Genomic DNA, 13,995 nt, shown 5'->3' on the forward strand with positions numbered 1-13,995 from the left:
ATAGGATATAAAGAATTTCATATTCAAAAATAGTATCGGATTTTATACTAAATTATAATTGCCCTTTTATAACCTCTAAACATAAGCAAACTGCTGGTAGTCGGAAACCCTAACTGCTCCCAAGGACAACAGGACGTTATGTCGTTTCGATCCCACTGTACCCGTAGTGCAGTAAATGTGAGCTACATGCAGCCTATCCGCATCGATGTATGGGTGGAGATTGTTTAGAACTGTTTTTGAGAAAAGTTTCCTCTTCTTTTTTAATGGATCCATGCATTTTTCTTCCTGTTAGTGCAAGGGACATTATGGTCCGGTGTTTCGCATGATCTAAAATCGAAGGTTCCGAGTACCCGGGCTCAGTAAGTGTGATAAGTACGTATTGATTCAACGACAGTTGGTGGTAATAGGTGTAGTCTTACAATTTACAGTTTGCCACGCGGGGAAAGCACTATATAAGTTGGTATAGGTTGTGGATGAAGTGAAATAACTGTTATTGTGTCATTAGGGTGGTACTGGCCAGCGCATGTTGCTTGTAGTTTCACTTTCGCCGTTATATAAAGGCTAAAGTACTTCTGCACATTATAAGGCGATTGCATGTTTCTGAGGAGTTCCGTCACCACATAGAGGAACGAGGCAAAGACCGAGTTCCTTTAAAAGGGCATGGAAGTCAGAGGTGACTTGCAATCTTTATACCCAGGGGCATAGCTTTTTGGGGATGGTGGGTTGTTGGGGTGTTACAAAGCCCTAATACATGTGTTTTGTGATAAAAAGTCGGAGGCAGGTGTTTCCAGTCAGGTATGGTGAGGTGGCTGCCTGATTTCACCAGGAATTTTTACACACCAACAAATAACACACATGCTCTCTCTGTTTCGAAAGGCTTAAACAAATTCGGTTAGTTCTCAAAATAATGTTTTATCTTATTTTCTAACCCACCAATCTGCATTCCTCACTCTTTCTCCTGCCACTTATGCCCCTCTTGTCCGTCCTGCTTGTCTTATATTTACTTTAATATTATGTGCCAGCGTGATTTCTGGAAAATCTGAAGCTCACACCCCTCAAAATTACTGACCATCTACGCCCCTGTTTATAATGTACGTGGAGGGTTCTTTGTCCAAAGCAGAATGAGGAAAAGCTACGTTTCATTTTCACTTTTTTAAAGTGCAGTTTTAATTATGCTCTGTGACTTGCCTTCTCCTTGGCTGCTGGCTCTGTGGCTCTGGAACCAGGCATTGTTATATCCAAACTCAACTGTGATCACCTGAAATACAGTAATTGCTTGAAGGGCACCTTTGACGTATGAGTCCAATTGACACAAATGCACTAGCTGTGCATTAGGTTTGATGTGAGAGTTAACTGTGCTGCCTCTAGTTAGACCGGTGGTGCAGATTTCTTGCTGTGTAACTTGGTTGCATCGTACTGATCCTCCTACCACTAAGCATGTTAAAGAAACCTGGTGATAGTTTGCTTTCTGGACTCCACATGCAGAGGGATGTGCATGTGCTCTTGTAAGAAGCTTTGTCGTTCTCTCTCCTACCATCATCTGATTGACACCAGACTCAAAAGCTGCTCTGTTTCACCTCATTAAGCCATCATAGTGCTGCTCCTTTAATACCAAACATCCTTCCATTATGGACTCGGTGTCAAACACTATAGAAAGAGTGTAAGTAAGGACTAAGCTTTGCCCTGAATCTAGTTAGATATTTTTTGATGATTTTCATAGTGGTCGATTTTGATGCCACACCGAAATACTGCTCTAATTACTGAAGGTGGAGTTGACTTACCATATTCCCTCCGAGTTGTTTGAATATCAGTGCTTAAAGACTCTTCTCCATTACTTTAGGAAGGATCTCAGTCCTTCGCTAGACAGGGCAGCTGTGGCTGCACATACTTTCCTCAACAAGGGAAGACTAAGCAAATCTTGAGATTCTCAGGACATTGCATGAAGGCTGCCATTCAGTCACAAGGCTGGCTATGAAAGGCTGTTTGAAGATTTGTGTATTTCAGATTTCAGAAGGAGAAACAGATGGTTTAATCAACTTGATAGTCTTGGCAATGGAATCTAATGAGACGATTGTCAACTTGCAAAACGAGGCATCCCATCTGCACTGGGTCGAGACCACCAGGACGGTTGCTAAAGCAGTGTCTGGTATAGTAATTTGGTCAGAGTAGTATGTCAGTCGGTGACATCAGATCTAATGAGCTGTCACAGTAGAAGGCACTGATGAAGCTGGAGTTTTCCAGTAGCTTTTGAAAATACTTTTGAGAAGTCATCGGTGTAAGATGCAAGCGTACTGAGACCTGTCATACCCTACTTAGGACGAGTTGGAATTAGGGAGGCTGAATATGTACCAGGATTGGAGAGTGGAAGGCAAATGAGCAGAGTGGCTAAGCTTATCATTAACTGCTGTTAGCAATCATATCAATGTATTTATTCATTTCAATACGAGTACAGTACCGATTTTAGGGTTGTATATAAGGGTATTAATGTCACCAAAATGTTCTATAATTAATAGCTTACTGTGCTGTAAAACAGTATAGCATAATTAATGTATAAAACAAGTACAAAACACCATTGCTCTTTACTCTGTAATGCATCAAAGAACAACTGCAGAAAATCATACTTAATTGTTGGCTGCGTAACTAGTTTTTAGATATGTTAAATGTTGTTTAAGGGCCACTGAGATAATGACATCCTTTTTTTGTTATTTACAAAGAGTGAGTCAGGATGGGGTTTTTATTATATCCCATGAACCAGTCAAATTTATGGCTAGAAATTCACCAAAGTCCCTGTATAATTATAATAAATGAACATTACCCTTCAAATCTTTAGAAAATGAGTGCGTGTTCATCTAAGCCAGCATAATTAACCCACACCAACTTTGCATCCATGTACAGTGGGCCTTTCTACATAACATGTTCAGGTGTCTCAGTTGAACCCTCATGGCCTCTTCAGGTGTACGTTTTAACATAATAAACAACAACCAAGTGCTTAGAAAACACTCTTGTTCGTCCAAAACACTATTTAAATGAAAACTTGCAATTTGCTTGGAGAGCGAATATTATTAATACTCTTTCGTTTCTGGATAGGATCAATTTAATGTATCTTTTTAACATGCAAGTGCTGCTCACGTTTGTTGATGCAAAGATGAGTAGGGTCAAATCTAGATTTTAGTTAAGTTTGCATGGCCTTTAGTACATGAATCTGTGCTTATTAAATAGGCTTGTAATGTTAAGTTACAGTTCTTCTAGATTTTGTTCCTATTTGAATAACTTGCTTTTTTCACCTTACGTAGTCTCTATGTTAGACATTTTGAATATATGACGAAAAAAATAAAGCGAGCAGTGCTCAGAGCTCTTTATCGTATTTGTGCATCTATTAGTTACACATCTGTCTACTGGAGTGAAGCTCATCGAGTGCTGTGTTCAGTAAGGTGCACAGTCAGTTTTAGATCCCTAGGCTTTAAAGGACGGCTGGATACATAATACTACCTTCATGAACTCAGTGAGAGTGGAACAAGTGTGCAGAGATCGCCTTGGATCTTTTCTGTAGATATTAAATGAAAGTGAACTTTGGACAGACTTGCTTCCATCACTATGAAGTTATGCTATGAACTACTTGATATCGGTTAACCCAAGATGTTTTAAATTTCCTATGTGGGTATGTTCTTCATCCTTCTAATTGTGTTTTTCCAAACCGTTCCGCAAAACGTTTTCTAGAGATGCTCCTCTGGCATTGCGTTGATAGGACTACCGGTTTTTAAAAGAAATAACGGGACAACAATTTTTGTGTCTTACACCTATTGCTAGAAGAAACGTTTTCACAGAGCAAACGGACTGACTGTAGAATATTATATGGCGTTTTACAGAAGGACAGTGCCTACTGTCCTGGAGAAATCGAGTACATTTACGCTAGGTAGTAACCACTGTGGATCTCACCTCCTTCATGTTTTCCAAAATATTCAAGGTACCTTTACATAGATCAGTTAATATTTCTTGGAACAGTCATCCGTTTCTTATAGGCGAATTGGCTGATTGACTTGTAGGACGAGTAGCCATCTCAAATCTCTTCAGGCACAGCTTGGTTCTTGGTGCGTACTTGCTGTCATATGTCATGGCTGAATACTTCATTCTCACTCCCTCGTAAGTGAAAAATCCAGGGTCCGAAATCTTCAATCACTTGTGAGTTTACAGATTGTACTGCCTTCCTCTCCCACCTAGAGTTTTTTTTTTCATAATGCAGTAAAGAAGGCATATGTGGACATAGTATTTATACCCTCTGATGTGAAATGAGACATTTTGAATGGCATTTACTGATAATAAAGAGAGATTGTTTGGAGAGTTTCTGTAACATATAACCAACTTAAAGCAGTTGAGTAAGACCTTGGTTGTAGCGCATTGATCAAACTAAACCACCTGAAGGATTTTCTATAAAGAAAGAGAATTAACATAAGCATTGTGTCCTCTGAAAGACTCCTCATGGACAACCTTCGTTACTGGTTAGTAGTGTGTTTTTAGCATATGTCACCTGATGAGCATATGTTGTTATAGGTTATAGTATAGTTCTGTATTAACTGCTTCTATCATCAAGTTTTCCACTCTATGATTTCATCTTTGTGTGTTTTCTGTTGAACTGCCCAGTGTACCTGATTTTTGCCATTCTTTTTACTTTAGGTTTCTCTCAGTTACCCTAAGTGATGCGTTTACAACAGCTCCTGCGTCAGGCAGGTGGGTTTAGAGAAACTTTTAACTTTGCAGGCCGGGACATGGCACACTGGTTCCCAGGACATATGTCGAGAGGTAAGTGGTAAGGGGCATTTGCACCATGTTAACTGCAAATGTTTTGTATTGTATAGGAAAAACCTAAACGCCTAGTGGTAGTGCCACAATCACATTGGGTTTTAAGGAGCCACCTGTATTAGTTGCATACATATGCCTAAATGTCTTTGTCAAAGAGGGACCTAAAAGTAATTAGCAAACAATGTCATGGAAGGCCAAGAGCATCCTTTACGTATCTGTGTAAATGTATTTGATTCAGTTTGCATGACACCAGGACAGCAGCAGAAAGCCTAATTTTAAAATCACTAACCTGTTGGGTAAGACATCTCGGGGTCATGCAAAGGAATAACAAACTGAACTAGGTCCATCAATCTCCAGCATAAGAAAGCTGGTCCAAAAACTATTAAAAACATCTTTTAAACATAGCCCGCCTCCTTCCCGCATAAGTAATGCAGTGAAAGACAGCAAAGCTGTTTGCTACATGATGCTCTTCATAAATTGTAAAAAATGCAATTAGGCCGGAGAGAGAGATCCTACTGTAAGTCTCAGGTGCCTTCATGGTTTACTGTCGTTAGTACACCTAAAATGGTAAACTGCAAAATAAAATAATGATAACATTTGACATAAAGTAGATGACCATAGATTGTGTTCAAACTATTCACAAATGTCACCAAGGGGTTTAGTAAATCGGGTCGCAGATCATCATTTGCCTCCGTAATCTCCTACTGTTTCTTAGAAGAGTTACATCACATTTGCCTCCCCCTTCCTTGACAACCCCAGATAACTGAGAAAACATAATGTTTTCTCATAAAGATGTCAGTTTGAACTATTTTTTTTTTTTTCTTAGCTGTTCCTTAAATGACAAAGCTAACTCATAGAACAAGCATTGGCAAAGCCAATAGGTGCAACTATTTAAAGATGAGTGGAGACTTTTTAGCTTTGCCAGCGCATATCGCCAATGCCATTGGTTTCTGCGAAAATACAAAAAAGAAGGCAAAATGCCTTCCAGTGTATGATGACGTATGCGCCTGCAGGTGGGCAAGATTGGAAGGTGAAACTTTATTTATTTTTTAAATTGCATGACGGCTGCCATTTTTGAATGGTAAATTAAAATTGGCAAAATGCCAACAGGTTCATGATTATACCAGCACAGTAACTACCTTGTTGGAATGGTTTTTCTGATAAAAGACAAGGCATTTAGTGACTGCTGCTAGGTCTGGACATGCATAGTCACTCACTAGTGGCCATTTTCGAGTTATAATCTACTGTTACAAGATGGACAACAGCCATTTTACAAAGGTAATTAAAATCAAGAAGAATGTGCTGGAGCCACAAAAGCAGAAGCAAGCAGCCTTAAAGCCCTTTGAACTAACTGGGGGTTTGATTCCCATCAAGCTTAAATGGGGGAGGGATCAATCAAAACTCAACAAGAAACATACAAGACCCCCACCGGCTATCAACCCCACAGACCAATCAATCTTTAAAAAAAAAAAAAAAAAAACATCAATCACATGAATTCTGTGTGTAACGATGAATCATATATTATTTAAAAAATTTTGCTCAATTACTTTCATCTTTGTCCACAAAAAAACTCATCTTACCAAATGAATTATTCATTTATATTTTTGTAACATAAGTCCTTTTAAAAAATAATCCCATTGAACAGAATGAATATATAGCATAATGATTTTGTTTTTTTAAGGCAGAATGTTTAAGACACAGTGTTTATAAATCAAATAAGTTCCACCATTGTTTAACATAACATATGAATTAAAGAAAGACTCCGTATATTGTCCAACCCGTACAAAACTACATGAAAAGCTACCCGTAGAAGAAATCTTTGGGTTTGCTTTAAACACTTAAAGAAATTCTATATAACACAATTAGGAGGGGACAATATATATATATGTGTGTGTGTGTGTGTGTGTGTATATGTGTGTCTGTGTGTGTGTGTATATATGTGTGTATGTATATATATATATATATATATATATTTTTTTTTTTTTTTCCCCATTTCCCTGTTTTCCCAGTCCTCTTATTCTCTGACAAATTGTCATTCGATTTCTTTATAAATGCAGAAAGGGCTACTCCACCTTCCTCATGAAATTTTGCTGACTGCCCCATTGACTACAGCCTAAACACAGACTTTTGTGGCAGGTGCATTTACCTACAGAGGTGCCTACAGTTACTATTACCCAGCTCAGTGTTCTTTATAATGGCCTTAGAAGTGTAAAGGCCGAGCTCAGGGCGGCTGAGTGCTCTCGGCCGAGGTTGGTTCCCTTGGCTACCCATGCATGTACTGCCCCTTTCATCTGCTCTTCACCCCATTGTCCTGATTCTCATTAGGTGGCCGCTCTCTGGTTCTCCTTGGCCTCTCCGATGGAAATGGACTCTGCTTGTAAACTAGTGTTTACTGGAAATGGCTCACTTGTTGCTAGCTCTAGGCTCTGGACGCGTGCTGTCAGATGCTCCGGCCTCTGCCTTTCGAACTACTTATTTATGGGCAGCAGAGCTTCAGGAGACAGTGTGGTGGCCGGAGTTGCTCCTGGAAATCTGGTGCATGCTGTCATGCTTGGGGAAGTTCTCTGGTGAAAGCCGGCACCTGTAGCTCATCCTCTTTCCTGCATTTCCCGCATGGACAGCAACTACGGATTATATCCCAGGGCGTCCATCAGCTGAGGATACATATTTTGCATAAAGGGACTCGCACCGGCCTGAAACACGTAAGCTGCATGCCTTTCAAAACCTGCTCCCTTGCAGTTATTACATTGTGACAGTTGCAGCAGTGCTTAATGTGTGCTTGTTGTTTCCGGTGTGGAGCCCCGGCACTTATTTCGTAGGGCCGGCGCTTAGTTTTCTGTCTCAAGCATTTACTGCCAGCAAAAGACACTGGTAAAGACGGAGGAAGAGAAAAACGAAGTCAGAAAGGGTAAAAGCAGGAAGCTGACAGAGTGAGATGAAGGGGCAGGGAGGGGCTATAAATGGACTGAAGAAGCCCGATGTGGCTTTCAGGATTACGTTGCCTCAGTATTAAGTGCTCGCACTTTTAATTGCAGCAGCGGCTTGTTTAAGAGGAGAGCTTTGAGCACCGGCACCTTTCTATTTACAAATTAAACACTGAGTTGCAGTAACAGCTTTGATTCCTGGCTTAAACAGTTGTTGGGCAGGTCTGGTGATGAGTCTTTGTTCTTTCTGTGGGATACTTTGTTGTCTACTACTGTGCTGCGCCTGACAGGATTTTGCAGGCGTAAGGTGGTGCTAGGTGCCCAAAGGACTGTCGAAGGTGATTTCTTTCAATATTGCAGAATGCTGCACTCTTTCATGTCTTGCGTTGTTATTTCTTCCCAGCCAGTAGGCCAGCCCAAGGAGGTCCAAGGAAAGGAGGAAGAGGGGACTTAACAAGCACTCAAATGTTACGAAAGGTGTGTAGGAAGCGGCTTCTCCCTGGAAAACCCTCTGGGCCCCACAGAAGGCGTAGCCTTCTAAAGGCAATCAAACCATTAAGGCAATTATCCGCAGTTGGTGGTTATTGCCCTGAAGCAGTGGGGAGCCTTCCATTTTCCAGCCAGGACCATGCAACTACGGAAGAGACAGTTGGGTTAGTAACCCTGGTCTCCTCTTCGGGCCCCCTTGGGGCAGGGTGGGGGAGCCTGCAGCGGGTGCTCAACGAACCTTAGACTCTTTTGTCTCTTCAATCCCTCCTGCTGCCGGGACGGTTCCAAGCAACATCTCTAGCCTCAGAGGTAAGGACATGAACAAATGTTCTAAGCCAGTAAGCCAGGCACTTACCTCTCTCTTACTATCAGCTTTGGGTATAGGTGTTAGTGAGTCTACTGTCTGGAGGGAGACCCCCCTCAGCCCTGCAGAGCCAGATCAGGAGGGACAGTACGGTTGGGCCTATCAGCCAGCTATCAGGGGAAGAAGTTCTGGTTTGTGGGACACAGTCAATATTGCTGCCTTCCCATTCTCATCTAACATATGCAGCTGGGGGCGACCTGGCTAGTCTGTATGGCGACACTCAGGAGGCTTTCTTTTCTCTCTCTGACTGGTCTGATAGTGATGAGAAGAAGGCTGAGGAGCTAATGAATAAATTAGTTTTGGACACAACTGACATTAGAGGTCACAGAGATATTGAGCTTCCAAAACTGTCTGACCCAAGTTTAGACAGTGCTAACTATGCATTGCCTTGTCTAACTCTGGGTAAGGTATCAGCCCCAGCGGCTAGTGTTAGAGGAATAACTATCCATTCTTCCTCACAGAATGGAATGGAGGAGCTTGTCTGGGATCCTGGCTGACCAGAACTGACACCAACTAACCGCTCCTCACTTGTCTCAGTACCCTCTATTACTTTACTGTTAGAGGATCAGCAATTCTGCAGTGTCTGTGCTTTGTGACCGGGTCCTCCTCCTTCAGAATATCCTCCAGTGGTGCGCTCTCAGGGTATCCAAGATGCTCCTACTCTGGGTGCTATTCATCAACTTCTGCTGCAGCACAGGGAGGATTATGGGAGAGACTCCTCTGCCCATAAAAAACCCAAACTGTCCTACGTAAAATGTCAAGAAATGTGGATATCATTCAGTCTTGGCTAGGGGCTGTGGAGGAGTTGCAGACGGCTGTACGGACAGAGATGGAGGAAAATAGTGCAGTTATTTGCTCAACATGATACTCAACTGTCCACTCATTCATCCAGGTTGGAGGTCCTTGAAAATGGGTCATGCAGAAATAACTTGAGGTTACTGTGATGACCCAAGGGGGTTTGTGGTACATCTGTTCCGAGAGGCATTTCCTGTTCTAGGTGATTGGGCTTTTGACCTTATGATTCCGAGGGCACATCACTTTCCTTTTTAAACCTCCTAATAAGCCCACCTGATTTCCTTGAGCCATCCTCATTGGGAATATTATCCTCCGCCAAGAGATTTTCTGCACTGCTACTCCTATGAGTCCTGCTAAAGCCTGTGGGATAGACTTTCTTGTTCGCTCTGACTTCTGTCACCAGGAGGTGGCAACTATGGGAACATATCCCAGCCCTTCAGAAGCTGGGCGCAATAAGATATCTCATGGAACCTGCAACCTTGCGAATCCGAAAAGATGGACAGACTTTGTTACAAGGGCTAAAAATTCAGGAGTTATTAGCTCAATGACAGCCTGAGACTGTTTGACGATAGATTGAATGCTGCATACTTTATATTTGTTTATCTCTTCTTTTTTGCCTCTTCTTTCCCTCGGTTTTCTGATGGGGCTAGAGGTGGGAGAGGTAGGAGAACAAAGACGCAGCTTTTTGTTTCCTGTTCTTTCTCCTGTTGGGTCTTGAGTCAGTTGTTTTCTATTTCTGTGTTTTATCGAAGGTTCTTTATCTTCCTCTTTTCAATTCTTATATAATTGCCTCTTGCGCTCTCTCTTCATGATTTTTCTCTTTTCTTTTCTCTTTGCTTTGTGACTGTATTTCGGCACTTGCCTGAAGGATCGGACCAGGGGCCAACACAAGGCTGGACACTTGGGTAGATGTTAATCCTCAGGCGGGGGTTATTGGCCCTTTTTTTTTTTTTTTTTTTAGGGCCCTGCTTAGGGGTTGTGGGGGTGGCTCACTAGTAAGGGAGCCAGAGGTATAGGCAGGGTGAGGTTGAGGGCAGGTGGGATTCTTGTGTTGGTATGGTTTGTTTGCTAAAGACAGTTAATGATGAGGGGAAAAAATGTGGTTATTGATGATGGGGAAACCCCGCATGAGCAGCAAAAATTGATTTTTTTTGTACGAGTATCACACAGTGGAGGTATAAGCTGTACTTCTTGTAAACTACAATTTTGAGTGGTGACCCATGGTGTAAGATCTTGAGTGTTAACATGCAGTTGCTGGCCATGAACCTAGTGTTATCAAATGAAGTCTGCTTTATTCAGGGTTGTTTTTAAACTCGGCTAAGTGAAAAACGCTCTTAAATCTAGTGAAAGGTCTCACTTGACATCCCCTTCCGAAGTCTAGCTATCTTGCTATTCTTGCGAATCTTTTAACCCTTGCGCTGCCAGGCCTTTTCCCCCTCCTGTGCCGAGCCTTTTTTTGGCTATTTGGAGCAGTTCGCGCTTAGGCCCTCATAACTTTTTGTTCACATAAGCTACCCACGCCAAATTTGCGTCCTTTTTTTCCAACATCCTAGGGATTCTAGAGGTACCCAGACTTTGTGGGTTCCCCAGAAGGAGGCCAAGAAATTAGCCAAAAAACAGTGAAAATTTCGTTTTTTTCAAAAAAATTGGAAAAATGGGCTGCAGAAGAAGGCTTGTGGTTTTTCCCCTGAAAAGGGCATCAACAAAGGGTTTGCGGTGAGAAAATCACCAGCTTCCCAGCTTTCAGGAACAGGCAGACTTGAATCAGAAAACCCAATTTTGGCATTTTACGGGGACATACCCCATTTTTACGATTTTTTGTGCTTTCAGCCTCCTTCCAGTCAGTGACAGAAATGGGCATGAAACCAACGCTGGATCCCAGAAACCGCAACATTTTTGAAAAGTAGACAAAAATCTGAATTCAGCAAGGGGTAATTTGTGTAGATCCTACAAGGGTTTCCTACAGAAAATAACAACTGAAAAAGAAAAATATTGAAATTGAGGTGAAAAAAACATCAATTTTTCTCTACGTTTTACTTTGTAACTTTTTCCAGCAATGTCAGATTTTCGAAAGCAATATACCGTTACGTCTGCTGTACTCTTCTGGTTGCGGGGATATATAGGGCTTATAGGTTCATCAAGAACTCTAGGTACCCAGAGCCAATAAATGACCTGCACCCTGCAGTGGGTTTTCAATCTATGCCGGGTATACAGCAATTCATTAGCTGAAATATAAAGAGTAAAAAATAGCTATCAAGAAAACCTTTGCATTTCCAAAATGGGCACAAGATAAGGTGTTGAGAAGCAGTGGTTATTTGCACATCTCTGAATTCCGGGGTGCCCATACTAGCATGTGAATTACAGGGCATTTCTCAAATAGACGTCTTTTTTACACACTGTCTTACATTTGGAAGGAAAAAATTTAGAGAAAGACAAGGGGCAATAACACTTGTTTTGCTATTCTATGTTCCCCCAAGTCTCCCGATAAAAATGATACCTCACTTGTGTGGGTAGGCCTAGCGCCCGCGACAGGATATGCCCCAAAACACAACGTGGACACATCACAGAAAACAGAGCTGTTTTTAGCAAAGTGACTACCTGTAGATTTTGGCCTGTAGCTCAGCTGCCACCTAGGGAAACCTACCAAACCTGTGCATTTCTGAAAACTAGAGACCTAGGGGAATCCAAGATGGGGTGGCTTGTGTGGCTCGGACCAGGTTCTGTTACCCAGAATCCTTTGCAAACCTCAAAATTTGGCTAAAAAAACACATGTTCCTCATATTTCTGTGGCAGAAAGTTCTGGAATCTGAGAGGAGCCACAAATTTCCTTCCACCCAGCGTTCCCCCACGTTTCCCGATAAAAATGATACCTCACTTGTGTGGGTAGGCCTAGCGCCGGCGACAGAAAACGCCCCAAAGCGCAACGTGGACACATCCAAATTTGTGAAGGAAAACAGAGGTGTTTTTTGCAAAGTGCCTACCTGCAGATTTTGGCCTGTAGCTCAGCCGCCACCTAGGGAAACCTACCAAACCTGTGCATTTCTGAAAACTAGAGACCTAGGGGAATCCAAGATGGGGTGACTTGTGTGGCTCGGACCAGGTTCTGTTACCCAGAATCCTTCGCAAACCTCAAAATTTGGCTAAAAAAACACATGTTCCTCACATTTCTGTGGCAGAAAGTTCTGGAATCTGAGAGGAGCCACAAATTTCCTTCCACCCAGCGTTCCCCCACGTCTCCCGATAAAAATGATACCTCACTTGTGTGGGTAGGCCTAGCGCCCGTGACAGAAAATGCCACAAAGCGCAACGTGGACACAGCCAAATTGGTGAAGGAAAACAGAGGTGTTTTTTGCAAAGTGCCTACCTGTAGATTTTGGCCTGTAGCTCAGCCGCCACCTAGGGAAACCTACCAAACCTGTGCTTTTCTGAAAACTAGAGACCTAGGGGAATCCAAGATGGGGTGGCTTGTGTGGCTCGGACCAGGTTCTGTTACCCAGAATCCTTTGCAAACCTCAAAATGTGGCTAAAAAAACACATGTTCCTCACATTTCTGTGGCAGAAAGTTCTGGAATCTGAGAGGAGCCACAAATTTCCTTCCACCCAGCGTTCCCCCACGTCTCCCGATAAAAATGATACCTCACTTGTGTGGGTAGGCCTAGCGCCTGTGACAGGAAATGCCCCAAAGCGCAACGTGGACACAGCCAAATTGGTGAAGGAAAACAGAGGTGTTTTTTGCAAAGTGCCTACCTGTAGATTTTGGCCTGTAGCTCAGCCGCCACCTAGGGAAACCTACCAAACCTGTGCATTTCTGAAAACTAGAGACCTAGGGGAATCCAAGATGGGGTGACTTGTGTGGCTCGGACCAGGTTCTGTTACCCAGAATCCTTTGCAAACCTCAAAATGTGGCTAAAAAAACACATGTTCCTCACATTTCTGTGGCAGAAAGTTCTGGAATCTGAGAGGAGCCACAAATTTCCTTCCACCCAGCGTTCCCCCATGTCTCCCGATAAAAATGATACCTCACTTGTGTGGGTAGGCCTAGCGCCCGTGACAGGAAATGCCCCAAAGCGCAACGTGGACACAGCCAAATTGGTGAAGGAAAACAGAGGTGTTTTTTGCAAAGTGCCTACCTGTAGATTTTGGCCTGTAGCTCAGCCGCCACCTAGGGAAACCTACCAAACCTGTGCATTTCTGAAAACTAGAGACCTAGGGGAATCCAAGATGGGGTTACTTGTGTGGCTCGGACCAGGTTCTGTTACCCAGAATCCTTTGCAAACCTCAAAATTTGGCTAAAAAAACACATGTTCCTCACATTTCTGTGGCAGAAAGTTCTGGAATCTGAGAGGAGCCACAAATTTCCTTCCACCCAGCGTTCCCCCACATCTCCCGATAAAAATGATACCTCACTTGTGTGGGTAGGCCTAGCGCCCTTGACAGGAAATGCCCCAAAGCGCAACGTGGACACAGCCAAATTGGTGAAGGAAAACAGAGGTGTTTTTTGCAAAGTGCCTACCTGTAGATTTTGGCCTGTAGCTCAGCCGCCACATAGGGAAACATACCAAACCTGTGCATTTCTGAAAACTAGAGACCTAGGGGAATCCAAGATGGGGTGACTTGTGTGGCTCG

General features: G+C 42.7%; 1 protein-coding gene across 2 annotated transcripts in view; it reads left to right on the forward strand.

The window, feature by feature from the left end:
* The first annotated feature begins 230 nt into the window (after positions 1 to 230).
* The window catches only part of MTG1 (mitochondrial ribosome associated GTPase 1), a 197,817-nt gene continuing 184,052 nt past the window's right edge, over positions 231 to 13,995 (forward strand). Inside the window, exons 1-2 of one of the 2 annotated variants that reach the window (XM_069240823.1) lie at positions 231 to 359; positions 4,672 to 4,797. In XM_069240823.1, the coding sequence (XP_069096924.1) occupies positions 4,695 to 4,797 (103 nt within the window). In that variant the 5' untranslated portion in view covers positions 231 to 359; positions 4,672 to 4,694. Of the gene's footprint in view, positions 373 to 4,671; positions 4,798 to 13,995 lie in introns of both variants that reach the window. The other variant, XM_069240822.1, reaches the window with a different exon arrangement.

Source organism: Pleurodeles waltl, chromosome 6 (genome assembly GCF_031143425.1).
Source record: "Pleurodeles waltl isolate 20211129_DDA chromosome 6, aPleWal1.hap1.20221129, whole genome shotgun sequence".
Taxonomy (NCBI): domain Eukaryota; kingdom Metazoa; phylum Chordata; class Amphibia; order Caudata; family Salamandridae; genus Pleurodeles; species Pleurodeles waltl.